The sequence below is a fragment of the Phlebotomus papatasi genome, chromosome 1, assembly GCF_024763615.1.
Source record: "Phlebotomus papatasi isolate M1 chromosome 1, Ppap_2.1, whole genome shotgun sequence".
In the NCBI taxonomy this organism is placed as follows: Eukaryota; Metazoa; Arthropoda; class Insecta; order Diptera; family Psychodidae; genus Phlebotomus; species Phlebotomus papatasi.
In genome coordinates, this window is record NC_077222.1 from 15,320,652 (window position 1) to 15,338,949 (window position 18,298).

The 18,298-nt window shown below is 36.8% G+C and overlaps 1 protein-coding gene across 2 annotated transcripts in view; it reads left to right on the forward strand.

Annotated features, from left to right (window-relative positions):
* LOC129800094 (tubulin polyglutamylase TTLL5) overlaps positions 1-17,686 on the forward strand; it is a 54,540-nt gene extending 36,854 nt beyond the window's left edge. Inside the window, exons 2-7 of one of the 2 annotated variants that reach the window (XM_055844472.1) lie at positions 2,031-2,108; positions 2,319-2,459; positions 6,766-7,455; positions 11,973-12,189; positions 12,265-13,185; positions 16,126-17,686. In XM_055844472.1, the coding sequence (XP_055700447.1) occupies positions 2,062-2,108; positions 2,319-2,459; positions 6,766-7,455; positions 11,973-12,189; positions 12,265-13,185; positions 16,126-16,986 (2,877 nt within the window). In that variant the 5' untranslated portion in view covers positions 2,031-2,061 and the 3' untranslated portion in view covers positions 16,987-17,686. The remainder of the gene's footprint in view (positions 1-2,030; positions 2,109-2,318; positions 2,460-6,765; positions 7,456-11,972; positions 12,190-12,264; positions 13,186-16,125) is intronic. The other variant, XM_055844473.1, reaches the window with a different exon arrangement.
* The last annotated feature ends 612 nt before the right edge of the window (positions 17,687-18,298 follow it).

Below are 18,298 nucleotides of genomic sequence, written 5' to 3' on the forward strand. Positions count from 1 at the left end.
TTCATTACCGATTGAGACTGATGTAGCCAAGTTCGAAATCGCAATACCTTTGCAAAAAAATCAAATTTAACCAAATCGGCTTAAAAATGTGTCATTCAAAGTGATTGACCTTTGACGTTCAATATTTCAAAATGGTGAATTTTCCGGTCATAAGTAAGTTTGGACAAAATGTTCATCTGGGTTACCTCTAAAAGATATCATTACCTCTAAAAGATAATCATTGAAAATGCTTGGTCAAATTTTGAGAAAAACGGAAGACACGGTTTTGGGGAAAAAGCGACTGGAGATAGTGTTTTTTCTTATTGGGAGTCATCGAAGACCGGAAGTTGATATCTTTTACCGTTTAAACTCAAGAGTGGTGACAAGTTGGAAAAAAGCGGATAATAAACCTGCTCTCTTTGAGATCAAGCAGTAAAAGATCATGCTATGTCAAATCGTCCAAATGATAACAACGTTCCATAAAGTGATATATAAAGTCCAAGTGTATGTAATCGTTCAAGTAATTCCCCAGTAATTCCCCGTAGTAAAAGGAGGAAATAGAGAAGTTTAAGTAGGTCTATACTGTGGTTTTTTGTACCTCCAAATTATCCAAAGAGACCGAGAATATAGTAAAATGTAACCTTATATCCAGATTGGATTTGTTTATCCATGAAATTTCAAGAGTCACCCAACCGTTCTTACCACTTTTCTCAATTTGCGCTTAGTTTTTATAACATTTGGGGTCTGTTTACTGTTTCCCTTCAGCAACCAACTTAGTCTGAATTTCTTGAAGTAGACATCACGGGGCACTATTAGAGATCAATCTGGGTTATCAACCATCTCATTCGAATCTCTGGATCTATCAGTAACGTTTTTTAGATGTACTCGTGCCTTATCACTATAAATTTTGACGATTTTATGTATATCCTGTAGGGATTCATTCCAGCAGTATTTCTAAACGATTTACTATTTTTTGTAACTTGCAAGTTTGACCATTTTTAGTAAACTTTTCAAAAGTGTCAAGAAACTTTTGGCCGATGAAAAATGATCAACTTTTGGGAAGCAGTTATTTTTGATATCAAATAAAATTAATTTTTATGAAATTATGTATGGACTAAAGGCAACTGATTTTTAAAAAGAAAAAAAAATAAAAAGTAATTTTTCTATATTTTTTTTCACCTGATTTCTCGAAAATAGCTTTGCCAAGAAACTTTTGGCCGATACTGTGATATGTCATTCATACCCCCCAAGCGTTCTGATTTAGAAAGTTCTACTGTAATTGTAGTCTTTAATGCAATTCATATAGCGATAGTGCGTAATTTAAGAAAACATGGGACATTTTTCGATTGATTCTTAGCATTATGTTGTAATGACGCATTATTTGTTGGCAAATTTTGAAGCTGGCTGTAAAAAACGATCATCATATGCTAGATCATCGTAAATATTTAGAGACCTTTTATCGGAAAATATTATGCGTCTAAATTGCCTGCTCACTTCTTAATTCACCCACACATTAAAGTCCGAGTAATACTGAGAAAAATAACTACGCTAAACACTCAAATTATACCTTCAATTTAATTCACTTTGAACTGCCAAACCATTTGCTTAAAATATTTTCAGTATGGTTATGCTTCAATTATTTTCCAACACGTATCATCAATTTACCTTTCTGAGATTTATCCGCTGACATTTATGCTTTTTCTTGTGCCTGGCCTAAACATATTTATGCTAATGAGACTAATTCCATTGCCGCATTTTTCACAGTGTGTTTTGCTTGGTGAGAATAATTCAAGCAAGATTTCAATTTTTTTATTCAAACTTGCCCTTACTATAATAGTATGATAATTTAGCAATTTAAATGGATGTTATAAATGCAAAATATTTGGGAGAAATCGATTTTTATGTCAAATTTTGAGCGAAGATATGATTTTTTTTGGGTGTTTAGGTTTTATTTGAATAAGTTTATGTAATAAAAAAAATGTTGTAGATGAGGTGACACTGAAATAAATAGGTTTTTTTCTGTTAAACTCTTCCTTTCCATGTGCTGACAGAGATTATCGAAGTGAAAAGACCAATTTGGAAATGCCAACATCGGACAAAGTTGTAAGATTGCCAGATCCAACAGTCAGGTATTATTTTGCTGTACTTATTGAAATTGTGTGATTTTCAAATGAATTTATAGATGTGAAAATTAAGATACGAACATAATTTTTCATGCAATTTAACACAAATCTTATTAATAGTGATTTTATGCTGTTTTGCTATATATTGTGTTATAATTGTGTGGTGCATTGTTAAAGAATGGAATTAAACAAGAAACATTTGTTAATAATTTGTAGAACATATCGATATCGAACATCTGATGAACGTCCACCTGTGTATTCAAGAAAATTGTATAAAGATTTTTTACCGAAATCACTCATCACGCAACACCAGAAAACCCATGTTCAATTGAAAACATTAAAAACTAATTATAACGGGTAATTAATATTTCTTTTTTTTTTAAGCAAAAATTTCATCTTTTAACCACTGATACTGTGTGTGTTTTTTTTAATGTAGAATTAGTAAAAATAAAAGTCTGTAGATTTGAGATAACTTTGAGGAAAGTGCAAAGAGGAAGTATAAAAAAAAATAGTTGGATGTGAATAATTGAATTTTCAACTGACCGTAAAAGACTATTTGCTCAACTTCACTTTCCACTATATTCAGCATTTCTTGTACTTGTAGTCAATCTATGTAGGATTGATCTAAATTATAAGTCAAGTAATTTAATATGAAATCAGGGACAGTGAAGTTGTGCATTTATCAATAACTTTAGATTGGAATAATTATTATAAATACACTGCATTGAAGAAATTATTGATCGTTGAAGAAATGTGACAATTTATAAGCAAGTGGATTAATATTTTTTGTAAATAAACCTTCTCGGTAAGAGGTTCTATAAAACATTTTAGATTTCAGATTCATTGGACTAAAATCATTTTTAAAACTTTAGCCACTAAGAAAGCGCAACAATTTATGCATTAATATAGCATTAGGATTTGAAGCTATTCAAGTATTTTTGCGCCACCTAATACCGACTTTTGCGGTGTTTATTTGTAGATTCCGATTGTTATGGGTGCAATAAAAAGTTAATCTAATACCCTAAAAATTTTAGGGCATTGAGAGTTTGTTTTATCACCGATAATCGCATAAAAGGTATCGTAAACAATGTCTGCTTCTCATGAAGCATACGCTTCTTACAGTCAGTACTGATTTTACGTAGATTTGAAAGATGTGAATTTACTTTATTTCCAAAAGAAATATTTTAAATTCACTCAAAATTTTCATAGTGCTCGGAAAGTTTAAAAACTCCTCTAAAACTTAATTACACTTTTACTATTCCGATCAAGAGAATTGTTTAGAAATCCAAATTATTTGAAAAAGAACCCTACTTGTGAGTTTGTACTTTTAAATAACTTCTTTCTAATGTTTAGCGGCTCGAATTATTTTAAAAGACAAATACTTAAAAATATGTAATTATTCAAATACTATATTTCAAAATTGTTTACTGTTATTTTAAATTTTTGTTATGACATTTTCAAAAAATTTAGATTTAGAGTATACTTACATGTTACCTGATATTTTTCCCAATATTTGAAAGTATTTTATCATGTGCTTTATTCGTTAAACCGAGATATATGTACATCGAAATCTCTGAGCAATTTTTCATCAGAGGAGATATATGGTATAAGTAGCTAAACAGCGCTTTCGTTCTAAAATAATCCAATACAGGTTTCAGACAGGAAGTTTAGTCTACTTCGCGTGATTGCAAAAATCTTAAGAATCGTACAATTTCATTTGTTTATTGAAATCTAATCTAATAAAGCGTGTCCACGATAAGATTGTTCTTAAGAATAATGCTTTAAAAATGAAGTTTACATAATATAAAAAAAAGAAAAATATTTTTTTGAAACTTTAATTCATTGTAGATTTATTAAATAGAACATTTAAGTTTTTTAGCCAGATTCCTCACAGATGTCGAAGGATTGTTCTTGTAGCGCATGATCACCTTTTTCTCCAAATCTCGATCTCCAATACCCCGATTTTTTCCACATCCAGGTTTCTGGACAGTGGTTTTACTGTTGAGGAATCGAAGAATCACCCTCCGGACGGTCTGGCGTGAGGTATTTGTGAGTTTTCCAAGGTCCGCGTAATTGATTCCGGGATTTTTTAGATACCTGTACACGATCAGTTCCCTTCTATTTTCCATTATTATTTCATATCTCAGTGAAAAATGAACAGAATTTGATGAGAGTTTCACCAAAAGAAAGGTAAAAACACGTATTACAATGTTTACATACAACGAAAATGCGGAGCTAGTGACATCTGTCATAAAAATATCAAATCATTTGGAACAATTTTGTCGTGGACACGCTTTAGATCATTTGCTCATAATATCCAATATTATTAAACAACATTTTTCCCAAAAATCTTGCCTAAGGAGCGGTTAGAAAAGTTAAACCATATTGCTAAACCACAAAGGCTTACGTGGGTTAAAAAAAAAATAAAAAACATCAGGTTTTCTTTAAGTTTTTTCAACAATGTAAAACCTTGCTTTAATTTAAGTTCTTAGGCATAAAAAAGCAACATTTAAACTATATTTCAGCTGAGATTCTTTACAATCTCAGCTTTTGTGGTCAGAGGTGAAATTCGATCTCGTCAGATCGGGCCCAAATTTTGGATGTACACGTTTGGACACTCATAGATCACGGAAATCATGAGCGCCAAAAATCGATTTTCGTGGACGTCCCGTCCGTCCGTCCGTCGTATAACCACTTCTGGAGAGAGAACGAAGAGAGATATCGACAAGCGGTTTTCGGCAAAGGTTAAATGTCGATGGGCGGCTAGAAGTGGGTGATGTCAGATCCACCCCCCCTTCCGCTATTTTGGAATACCCCAAAATTTTATTTTTTGAATTACTCAGCCCCTATGGCATGGATCGATCTCAAATTTTAGTATGTTGTAGTTGGGCCTAAGAGCTTTCGATCAATACCAAACTTAACCCCTTCCGATCCCCCTGACCCGAGCTAGAGGGGGTCAAAAATTCAAGTTTTAAATGGTCATATCTCCGGTTCTAATTATCGGAAATCGAAAATTTTGGTGTTTTGGAAAGCTCTCGTTGAGTACTACAACCCTTATGACATCTCAATTTCATCCGATTAAATCGAAAGTTCGATTAAACGTAAAATCTATTTTCGATTAATCGATCGCGAATATTTCGAAAACTAGACGATGTTTTTTCTTTAAATTTTAATATGTTGTAGCTGAGGTCGAGACCTTTCCAACGGCGGGTCTCACTCCTCTCTCGATGTTCCCTGACCCGAGCTATAACCAAAAATGTCATGACCGGACTGCATTTTTGGTGTTTCTGAAGCGATTATGACAAAATTTTAATTTATATTATATCTGAGATCAAGATCTTTCTAACAATGGGTCCCATCCGTCTCTACCCCAACCCACTGTACCCCGATCCTTACTATATCCATATGGACCGGACTCTATCTCTTTATGTTTATTAACCGATTTCAATGAACTTTTTTTCTTTTGTTGGTCTTCCCAAATCAGACTATTTAAAATAGTAAATGACCAGTGATAAGCCCAGATAAGCTTATGGTAGCTGAGATTCTTTACAGGTGACCTCGGAATGCGTGCAACTCGGAATACGTGAAAATTCAATTGTGAGTTGAATTTTGGGGGTAAAGAATCGCGACGAGCCAATTTTATCCATTTCGGTGTCCGAGAACCGTTTGTTCGACGCGATTCTTTACCCCCAAAATTCAACTCACAATCGAATTTTCACGTATTCCGAGTTGCAAGCACTCCGAGTTGCACGCATTTCGAGGTCACCTGTAAAGAATCTCAGCTACCATAAGCTTATCTAGGCTTATCACTGGTTTTAAATGAAAATTTCAGAATATACTTTGTTGCGCTTTTATATTCCCGAAAGATTAAATTACATAAATGTTTTACAATATTGTAAAAAAGTAACTTAGACAAAATGTTCTGTCTTTTTGTCCTACGTAACCTCTTAACCCTTTAGGGATGATTGGGTCACCGGTGAGTCAAAAATGAAATATTTTCTATGACCATCTGAAGTTATGTTTTGTCCTAAAAAATCAGAAAAGTGATTTTTACTAACCCTCAATTTTTGACCTTCTTGTCCTTCTCGTCCTTGAAGGGTTAAACGTGAAGTTTTACGGTCTTTGAATTTAAAACTTATCCATTTAACTCCTTTTTTTTAATGAGCAAAATTCTTGGAAAAAATCATTTCGGATGGTATAAAAAGGGCAAACGGGGCAAACGCTCTATAACATGTTGAAAAGCTTCAGTAATTGCGTTTAGGTTATAAATTTAAGATATTCGTCTACTAAAATAAACCTTTAGTATGAAGACCGCATAATCTAACCATTTTATCCAGTTGCAATTTCTTCAATATGATTCCACCAAACCACTTTAATAAGCGTGATTGCAAATTTACTCAATGCAGTGTATTTATGATAAAATATAACCTACATCAAGTAATTTAATGTAGCTTTCATTTCTATCTCTATAATATACTTTAAATCAATATTAATTTCTTAAAACCAGACTTGATAGAGTTTTCACTTGACTTGGTGTTGAGATAAAAATAGAGAGAAACAAGAAAGATGTGCAAAATGGGTATAACAAATAGAATTAATCTATTTCTTGTTTCTCTCTCTTTTTTTCTTGTTTTTGCTGTACAAAATTGTGCGGCAATTTTAGTGGGAAAGATGTGGAGAAGAAGGATGTAGACAATCCCTGGATAACAGGTGGTGCTCTTGGCTCGAAAGATGCCGTTCTTGTGTTCAGAACTTGCGTTCTATCGCAGCATCATACATCAACATCGGAAGTAGATTTGGTGGATACTGGTAGTCCTTCGACGTCTAGTGAATGTGTAGCTGGGGTGGAATCACTGCCATTGCTGGATCCACCTCCGGCAAAGCCGGAAATGAAGAAGAGTTTGGGAAAGCAATTGGTGGTGAATAAATTGCGGGTGCAGCTTGTGTCATCGATAAGTGATCCGTCGATTTCGCGTCGGAATGGGAGTGATTCGAGTGGAACGGGAAGTGATATGGAGAAGGAGATGGAATTTAAGTCAATCTCTGACTCTGAAACGCATGCCAGTGAAGATAGTGGTAGTGATTCGGTGCAGAAGTCACCGCGGAAGATGGAAAAATCGCAATCAGATGTGATTGTGCCCAAAGATAAGTCTGAAATGCCGGGAGCTGTGCTCAATGTTCGGTATCGTTTTATGAACACTGAGACGCGGCTTTTGAGGAAGATTCTCGGTGGGCATGGATTGAAGGAGGCGGAGGAGGATGAGACATTTAATCTGCTTTGGACGGGAATTCATCTAAAGCCAGATATTCTGCGGAATCTCCTTCCCTATCAACGTGTTAATCACTTTCCCAGGTTAGTTCTTTTTTGCAGGGAACTTTGAGTTATAAAAAAAACGTTTCAATTGATCTCTGAAAACTTTAATAAACCTTCTAAAAATAGAAGGAAAAACTGCTGAATAATTGTGAACAATTTTTGCTTAGTTTATGGATGATATAAAAATCGAGAGAAAAAAAACCACGAAAGAAACATCAATAAAAATAAAATTTTAAGAGAGCGCAATCAACCTAATTACAGTATTTATTAGGGTCACCTGGTCGTAATTACCAGAAAATATTGAATTGCTGATAAGCTATCAGATTCTGATGCATAATTAAGCGAATATTGCTCAAGAAATGATGACAATTGGCAAAAATAGAGTAGCAAAACCCCATAAACACCCCATAAAAGAGGAAATGACATTGCTCAGAAAATTGCCTCCAAGAGAGTATCAAGTGAAATCTCTTACATTCATTTTCACTCCTAAAAAGCTTCAAGTTGTGCGAGCTTTTATGGATTATTCATCAAGTTCTTGAATACGCACGCAAGAGCCAATTTCAGGTCTTTTTGGGGTGATAGGGGGGAGAGGGAGAGTAATTTGATGGAAAGGAATATTAGGAATCTCTCACAATTGTTCTTTGACAATAATGGCACTAATGGTGGGTAAATTTGGTGTGCCCTCAAGTACAAATACACGCATTTATTGATTTTGGTGCCGCAAAAACGTGATTTAGTGTTTCCATTGAAAATGCCAATAATATGCAGATTTGATTTGACGTGGAAACAAAGGTATGAAGAATTACTCCGGAAATGCCTAATAAACATTCACAGAGAGAGAGAGAGAGGGTGGCAACTCCCTATATCCTCGTGGAATTCATTGATGACTTACACACCACCGTCAATTGTATTTGCATTTACCATTTCGTTTAGTATAGTTCAAGAAAAATCCGCAGAATGCTTAAAATGACGAGAATCCAAAAATTTCACGAATGCTCTTTTTTTGCATTCTAAGTTCCGGACCTTAACCAATGGAAAAGGGGCTAAATCCAGATAATGTCACCTTTAGGGAGCCTTTAGCTCCCCGAACATTTCAAAATCCTAAATAACGAGAAATTTTATTGCTCTTTGAGAACCCAATAGATCACTTATCTTTAATAAACCAATCCTAAGTTAATTTTTCTCCAAAAAATCGTGTTTGATAAGAAATTAGAGCTGCTAAGCCATATGGCTAAGTCTTAGATCTGAAGCCCGTATTAGAGTTACCGCGAAATTCCGATCAAACCATTTACAGTTGGACAAAAAGCGTCCCAGTTTCATAGAATCCCAAAATTGATTAGCTTTATGCTGGTTCATAAATGATCAATGATCAGAGAACTATCCCAAAATATAAATTTGGTAAATTGAAATGCATTCTAAAATTAAATAACGTTTTACCATGAAGAATCCTTCATTCCTATTGATTGTAAAATAATTTTTCAGGTACATGCTTGACATTGAAAAATCGGTTAAAGAATTAAATTCAGGTCTTTTCGATTTTTGACTTGTACGAAAGAAGTTTTCGCTAGAACAATAATACATGGGTCCCGGTAAAATTCCAAAAACTAAAATCACGAACGCCAAAATCCCAAAAGGGCCAAAATCTGGATTTCGACCCATTCAGGATTTCGTCTCTTCAGGCTCTTGATTTTTAGAAATCTTGTCGACCCTTTCCGGATTTTTTTTTAGAAAGGATGTCGACCCTTTCCGGATATTGGCTTTCGGGATCTCTATCCATTCGGGATTTTCTTCCTTTGGGATTTTGACTTTACGGGATTTTAGAGTTTGGATTTTGGCTTTATGGGATTTTAGATTTTTGAAATATTGACTTTACGGGATTTTGATTCCGGAATTTTTATTTATTTTTTTATTTATTTATTTATTTATTTATTTACGCTCGAGTTCCCCTACAATATACCGCCCCACACGGCAACGAGGATTCGAGCGGCGTCTGCCGCCGTCATTCATTACAGCCTCGGTGGTTAAAACGGCAGAAAACCCCACATCACAGGCTGATTATGATAAAACTCGGTATAGCATTGCCGAAGCGAGGTAGCATACGCAAGAAGTAACTCGAGGAAAAATAAGAGATTTCGACACATTCGGAACTTCGTTTCTTCAGAATTTTGGGTTTTCCAGATTTTATCGTTCGAGATTTTGGCTTTTCAAGATATTGGTTATTCGGGATATTGGGTTTTCGGGGGGATTTTTGCTTATTGAAATATTGGCCTTTTTTCGATTTTGGCTTTACGGAATTCTGACTCTGAGATTTTGGCTTTGCAGGATTTTGACTTTTCGATATATTGACTTTTCGGAATTTTGGCTTTACGGGATTTCGACTATACGGGATTCTGACTCTTTGGGATTTTGAGTTTTCGAGATATTAGCTTTTCGGAATTTTGGCTTTACGGGATTTTGGCTTTTTTGGATTTTCATCAATCCGGAATTTTGACCCATTATTCGGGACTTTGTCTTTTCAAAGTTTTACCTTTTCCAGATTTTGGCTTTCGGGATTTTGACACTCGGAATTTTGGCTTTTCGAGATATTGGCGTTCAGGATTTTGTCTTTCGGGATTTTGGCGTTCGGGATTTTGGCTTGCGGGCTTTCGACTCTTCGGGATTTTGGATTTTTGGGATTTTGGCTTTATGGAAATTTGGCTTTGCGGGATTTTGGTTTTGGGGATTTTGGCTTTGCGGGATTTTGGTTTTTCGGGATTTTGGCTTTGTGGGATTTTGTGTTTCGGGATTTTGGTTTTGCGGGTTTTTGTGTTTCGGGATTTTGGCTTCACGGGATTTTGGTTTTTTGGGATTGTGACCAATCCGGGATTTCGACCCATTATTCGCGACTTTATCTCTTCAGAATTTTGATTTTTCCAGATTTTACCGTTCAAGATTTAGGCATTCGGATATTCGGAATATTGGCTTTTTGGGATATTAGCTTTTCAAGATTTTCTCTCTTCGGGAGTCTTCGAGATTTTGGTTTTTTGGGAGTTTGACCCATCCGTAATTTCGACTACTTCGGGATTTTGTTTTTTTTCAGAATTTTGGCTTTCGGGATTTTGATTTTTTGGTATTTTGGCGTTCCAGATTTTTGGTTTTTGAGATTTTGTCTCTTCTGTATTTTGGCTTTTGGAAATTTGACTTTAGAAATTTTGATCGGCACTGCCTCGAAGACCTTAAATTGATATCTTACCGTTTAAGCTTGACAATAGTCACAAGTTGCAAAATCTAATTGTATAATTGCTCTATCTTTGAGTTCGATCAGTAAAATGAAACCATAAAACCATAAAATGCTCTAGAACTGCTTAATAACTCTACTATTGCTATATTTTAATTCAAACTCCAGAATTGGTTTGTCTTTAATTCCACGTTTTTTCAGAAATTCAAAGTTTACCTAAGTCCTTTTCGAAATTCATTTAGAGTCGAAAAAATCAATTTTGCAACGTTTGGATTCTATGGATTCAATTTGTAAAGACAGTAGGGCTTTGAAGTATGTAACTGGTAAGCAGTATTAGGTCTCACATCGTTATCGAAATTTCGAACATAGAGTTTTCGATTTTAAACGTCTTTAGCAGTGATCCACTAATGTTGTTATGTTCTGAAGTGTGTCAGCCTCCTTAGTCCCTGACGGCTGCGATTCAGACGATTTACAAAAAGGTTATCTGCAATTCAGTTCAAATTTGTATACAGACATGGAATTTCGAAAATTTAGTTGATATTCTTTTTAATCTGGGCTTTTGTTGTCTGTGGCGACCTCGTAACATAAATCGAAAAAGTTTAACTGAACTGTATGTTCGGTATTCATTACCAGATTTTTAAAATACATTTTAGTAATAATCCCGTAAGGCCAATAAAAATGTTGACATGCATTTGATCGTAATTTTGGACTCCTTGCTTGTAATGTCGGACATTTGGTTTGTAATTTTAAGCACATTGCTTGTAATTTCGGACACTTGGCTTGCAACTTCGGACATTTTTCTTGCAATTTCGGACAGATGATCCGTCGTAATTATTTGCCCAGTCTCGTCCATTTCAAGAACCGAAATTACCGAGTCATCAATTTTTATCAATTTCTGGTGACCAATTTTACTCTCAAAGTGTCCGAAAAAGCTGTCCCAAATTAGAAGCCCTTCCTAAGAGCGCTCGGTTTATAAACGTCTTTCAGTCTGGACCTGAAAGTAATTGCCCTTACGCTTGTTTTTATCTTTTTTCTCTTTTTCTCTTTTTCTCTTTTTTCACAGTTTCTTGCCATTTTTTATTCCTTTCTTTCTTTTCCTTTCTTTTTGAATTTGCTTTTTATATTTTTCTCACAACTGTAAGAGGGATAACCCTATTGTTGTGATGAAATAAATATTATTATTATTATAAAGCAAATCTCCCAAGTTTCCCGTTTTGGTCCCCAGATTTTTTTTTCTGAGTGAAGTCCAGTGATCTTAGTTTTACAGGAAATAAGACTGACTGGCCTAGGTTCTTCATCACATTACCAAAGGTTTTTTTTCTCTGTTCAATCCTATTAGATCTTCAGAATTGACACGAAAAGATCGATTGTACAAGAACATCGAAAAGATGCAGCATTTGCGTGGAGGCTCGAAGAATTTCGACATTGTGCCAGAGTCCTATCTACTGCCTACTGAATATCGTGATTTAGTGAGTGCCCACAATAAGTACCGAGGCCCTTGGATTGTTAAGCCGGCTGCATCGAGTCGTGGTCGTGGAATATATATCGTCAATTCTGTGAGTTTTACTCAATTGTAACAACTTGATAGCTAAATGCGATCTACTAAAAGTCTTTCCTGTGTATCCGTGCAGCTGGATAAGATTCCGTCGGATGAGCAATTGGTGGTAGCCAAATATATCAGTGATCCTCTGTGCATTGACGGGCACAAATGTGATGTGCGTTTGTATGTGGCCGTGACGTCATTTGATCCTCTTCTGATTTACGTTTATGAAGAGGGTTTGGTGCGTCTGGCTACGGTCAAGTACAATCGCAGTTCGGAGTTTCTCTGGAATTCTTGCATGCATCTCTGCAATTACAGCATCAACAAGTACCATTCGGATTATATTAAGAGCCGGGATGCTGGGGATGAAGATGTTGGGCACAAATGGACGCTGAGTGCGTTGCTGAGGCATCTGAAGAGTCAGGGATGCGATACGGAGCAACTGATGCTGAATATTGAAGATGTCATCATCAAGGCCATCTTCTCCTGTGCACAATCCATTGTTGCTGCCTGTCGGATGTTTGTGCCAAACAATAACAATTGCTTTGAACTCTACGGCTTTGACATTCTCATCGATGATACACTCAAACCCTGGCTGCTGGAAGTGAATCTTTCTCCGTCTCTGGGGATTGATACGCCACTCGATGCGAAAGTCAAAGCTTCCCTGCTGACGGATCTGCTGAATATGGTTGGAATTCCGGCTATTAGTCCGTTGCTGAAGGCTGCGTACGATAGCAAATACGTAAAGCATCGGAACTTCCATGGAAGGCGAGCCAATTCCGCGGACTTCATTCAGGGAAGTCACACTCTGCCAAAGAAACATCAGCATCATACGCTTACGAGTCTCACCACGGAAGAGCTCAGGATTGTGCGATCGGCTAAGGCGCAATTCGCTCGACGCAGTGGCTTCATCCGTATCTTCCCCACGGAGGACAGTCTGGCCAAGTATGGACTGTACATGGATCCAGTCACCGGGATTCCAACGTCCACGCCGCCGCCATCCGGAACGTCGGTAAGTAGAACTATACGCCACATGAAATTTCAGGGCCCCTAATCAGGCTCCAGCATCTTGTTTTCTGGAGCGATTACAGCGCCTCTCGTGTTGGTTTTGCAAACTTTACTTATTCTAGAGAAGTGTCGGACATTCGAAGGCCTTTAACTTTTTCTTTACGAAGAACTAAATCGGCTCAGTAGAATCGGAGCTACGGTCGCCTAAATACCAAAAAACAGCAAAATCGGATTTGCCTAGATTACAGGCGCAAAACCGATATGGAATTTTCGGAATTGCACTGAACGTAAGTTTGATGTGATATTGTAGTTCATTTCCTTTGGATCAGGCTCAGAGGACCTTTAGACCTTCATTTTTACACCTAAAAAGTGTTGAAGTTATGAGGGAAAAAGTTAATCGCACCCCCGTTTTTTTCTCAGTCAAGGAACTTGGTAGAAGTGTAGTGAGGAAATCCGAGCTAAGTCGTTCGGCAGAACGTCCCTTCCTGTTTTGTACTGAGCAATGACCGAAATGATTAGACCGCAAGTGCAAGCAAAGCAACTAAGATGAAATTCTTTCCTGCAGTTAGAAGAATCTTTCATAACACTGAGAAAAAAAATGGCGGTGCGATTAACTTTTTTTGCTCATAACTTTAACACTTTTTAGGTGTAAAAATATATCAACATTTTTTAATGTTAATTTTACACCTTTTTAAGGGTGAAATTAACATGAAAAAGGGTAGCTTTAACCCCTAATACACCTAAAAAGGGTAATATTTACACCGATTTCGGATCAATACTGCAAGGTAAAATAAACATTTCCGGAATGTTATTTTAACTTTTTCGGATATCTCTCTCAGTGTAATGATCAAGAGTGAGAAACGTTACCGTTCACGAGGTTCACGAAGAACTGGGGACCGATCTGTTACTTGTCCTTTCTGAGAGATCATAGTTCCGGTCGTATAGATCTATGCAGCGTATGAGAACAGTTTGGGAAATCCTTGCGAAGATCGACAATTTCTAATCAAACTTAAGCGAACTAGAGCCGTTAGAGTTAATTCAGGATATTGACTTCGGCCGATTGCTTGATGTAAAGAAAATAATTGATTTCGATCGGGTTCTTCTCCTCTTTATTTTCTGGTCAACGCTTCGGAGTGGGATATTGTTGATCTAAGGAAGGAATCATCCCGTTTCGTTATGTCGCTTCGTAAGGTAAAAGAAAGATAGACATTTATCAGGTCAAAAATGTGTGTTTTCTACGTTCTAATTCAGGATCTTGTTTGGGAAGGCTTCGACTCGAGCTCGACTTCGAATAATTTCCTGATCGAACAGAAGATCGAGGTGTCCTAAGATTATGACCCCATTAGGGGCACACAGTTCAAAATTAATTAATGAGTGCTGTTCAGTGTTCCAACTGTTTAAGGTTTAGAAACCAGTGATCAGTAACAAGCCCAGATAACCTTATCGTACCTGAAATTCGTAAGAGTCGCATCGAGAAGCCTACATTCGTCGAAAGACAAGCATAAAAAGAACATAGTTGATGCCGCGAGGAAAGGTATTTTGAAAAAATTGTTGATCTTTGTTAGATCAATTGTTGAACAATTGTTGATCTTGGCTTGATCCGGGATTCATCGTTGTCAAATCATTGTCAAAACGTTGTCAAATCGGTTTAGTGAAAGCTGGATCGGCTCCGTCTTTGCGTATTTGCTATACGATTTTGACTTCTCGGCACCTCTCAAATACGTAATAATTCTTGCGGTTCCAGAATCGTTCCTCAAGTTTGATGATTTGAATGATTCCTCAAGTGTTGGTCGTTACTGGTTCACAATTGTTTTGGACGAAGACCAAAGTTTAAATGAAAATATGAGGCCCAACAGGATTATTGTCCTTAACACTACGCTCAAATTTGTTGACTGGAACTCACGTATTCGTATCTACGCTATCGTGTTGATCAATCAGCGAGTTGAAAAATACGACAGCGCCACGGCAAACACAAGAAACAACGTCATTATCAATCGAACCAATACACACATTCATTCAAGTCAAGATGAGAAGAAGACCACGCGAAGCCATCAAGTCAAAAGAATCTTATTAAATAAAGCCGAAGCCGTAAGTCCGACGTAGAATCCCATAGAGAGTCTTCAAGTGTTCGTGGATACACTCTCTCAAATTTGTTGGACATAAACCCGCGTTTCGGAAGAGTAGGTCCTCTCAGGATCGTTAGGTATCCCTGTTCTCCAGTTTTGTAGTATCCCGATCTATGCCGTCGAATTGGTTTATCCAAGACTGGGTCCACTAGATCGGCTCTGTTTATTATGGAGATTCTGGAACCGTTCTCTTCATGTACGAAGGTGTAGTCCGACGTAGAATCCCATAGAAGGTCTTCAACTGTTTGTGGCTACAGGCTCCCAAGTTTGTTGGGCAAGAACCCACGTTTCGGACGAGTGGGGCCTGTCAGGATCGTTTAGTATTCCTGTTATTCAATTTCACAGTGTCCTGATTTAGGTCGTCGAATTGGTTTATCCAAGACTGGGTCCGCTAGATCGGCTCCGTTTATTATGGAGATTCCGGAACCGTTCTTTTCATGTACGAAGCTGTAAGTCCGAAGTAGAATCCCATAGAAAGTCTTCGTAGCTACAGGTTCCAAAGTTTTTTGGTCAAGGACCTACGTTTCGGACGAGTGGAACCTCTCATGATCGTTAGGTGTCCCTGTTCTTCAATTCCGCAGTATCTCGATCTTGGGCGTCGAATCGGTCTATTCAAGACTGGGTCCGCTAGATCGGCTCCGTTTATAATTGTCGTTACGGGTTTGCGGTTTTCGGACCAGAACGAATCCGAACAAACTGAATTAGGCAATCGTGTGCGGACTTCACAAGAGACGTTGTTATCGTCTGTAACAACGTAGGTCCTCGGTTGACCGAAGTTCTCCGTCGATGTTAGATGACCTAACCTGAAATCATTGCAGGTTTGTGCCATGATTATTCCGCACAACTTCAATGTGATGCTGCATGGTCAACTGTATCCCGCGGATTCTGCCGAAGGAGAGAGCGGAATAGCCGAAAGGATGCAGCAGTACGAACGAGCTCTGGAGACGAGTCAACCGCTCAATCTGGGCAACAAGATGTACCAGCCAAAGAGTACGGATGAGGCTCGACGTCTGCGAAAGCAAATCAGGAAGTTGATAGAGAATGGGAGTGAGATGTCGCAGATGCAGGCGAGGAAGGCTTTTCAAATGTACCTGGAATGTATTCTGCGACGTGTGTCGACGGAATCGAAACAGTGCCACGAGAAGCTCATTCTCAAATTTATCCAACGATCGGGTGTGAATTTTAAGACTCCTTTCTTCATACGCAATCCATTTAGTCACAAGATCCTGAGTAAGGATCGAAGTGCGCTAGTGGCTAAGCAATTGGGAGACTATTTGGAGGTGTACAATAAGGAGACTGAAGCTCTAAGTGACTCTTTTGATCCGTACGGATCTATTCCGAATCGCCTGTTTAGTGATTTTCTGTGTCAGGCACAAGAGTCAGATCTAGAGGCAATTCTCACTATTCACACCAATGCCACGCAACAAATGCCATTTCTGTACAATCGCTGTGCTCCTGGAGCTCCGGCAGCTCCTCCAATTCCCGTTGGAGCTCATGGATTCCTCAAGGCGTTGCCGAATATGGCACCGATTGGAGTTAGTCAGGAATCTCATAAAATCGATCAGTACTACAAATCCATTGAGGCACGATCGCCCGAAAAGGAGATTCAGAATGGCAAGAGGCTCCCGGAAAAAACCTTTTCCTTTAACACAATGAAGCGAAAGACTACAACCAAATAACTTTGTCCCCTGCTTTGAAAATTATCCCCGTTCTCCCCATTTTATCTCTATCCCAGTTCCAATCAATCTCTTTCAGCAATCTTCAGGCATTAGGAAACAAAAAAAGAAAGAAAAAAAGTAAGTAAAATAACGCTAAAGAGGACAAAACGATAGTCAAAGTATTGTGATAAAAACCAAGCATTTTTTGTTCAACTCGAATTTTATTTTTTAATTTCTTGGAGATCTGTGAGATTTATTAATGAATAATGTAATAACTTTTTCCAATGGTAAAAATTCTACTTTTGTAGGTAATTTTTGTAATAATTGTAATTTATAAATATTTCAAAATACGATTGCATGTGCGCGCTAGGTTATCTCTTTTTTTTACAATTAGTTCTTTTTTGTGGTATTAATTTCAACTATATGCAGCTTCATGTTGTCTAGTCAATTAAACCACGATATTACTATTATTTTTTAAAAAAAAATATTTTTAAGAAGAACTAACAATGAATACAGTGAACAAAATACAATTAGAGCAATACTGAGTACTTAGGAAAACAAATGTACACTTGCAATTTAAGAAGCCACCAAAGATGGTAAGAGAATATTTTTATTATTTAAAAAAAAATATCCAAGTGCAAAAGCACAATTTTTCAAGTTAAAATTAAAAAATAATTCTTTTAAAGAATAAAATAATTTTAATAACTTAATTTTCTTAAAATATTTATTGTTATTATTTATTGATAAAATATTTTTTTCAATTGGTTATGAATCTTATGAAGAAGAAACTCGTAAACTTTCCCCTCAATTTTGAGACAAAGAAAGCTTTGAATATTTAAGTTAAAGGAAATTTCGATAAGACGGCGATGGCCGCAATCTTAGAGAAATCACTGGGAAGAAAAGGGCTGCAGCATAGGCAAAATGGTCAGTTAAAATAACAATTGGTAAGTAGTGAAATATTATTTGCGAAGGGAAAATTAGGAAGTTATGCCTCCTTTTATATCAGAACAATTTCATGAAATCAAAATTCGCAAAACTAGATTGAATTTATTGTGACACTTTACAGAAGAAGAAGAAGAAGTCAAAAGACATGTCTGTTTCATTGAGGCTATTTACACCGCCGCATTAGATTGGGATTGAACTGTTCCAAAATCGGATTTCGGATCATTAAGTCGCAATCTAAAGCGGTCTTCAGACTTGATGTTTAGCCCAGTTCCCGAATGTCTCAAAATCCTAAACAGTAACGAATTTTATTGGTTTTTCAGGATCTAATAGAACATTTGCCCTTGAAATTCAATCCAAAGTAAAATTTTTCCAAAAAATCTTAACTGAT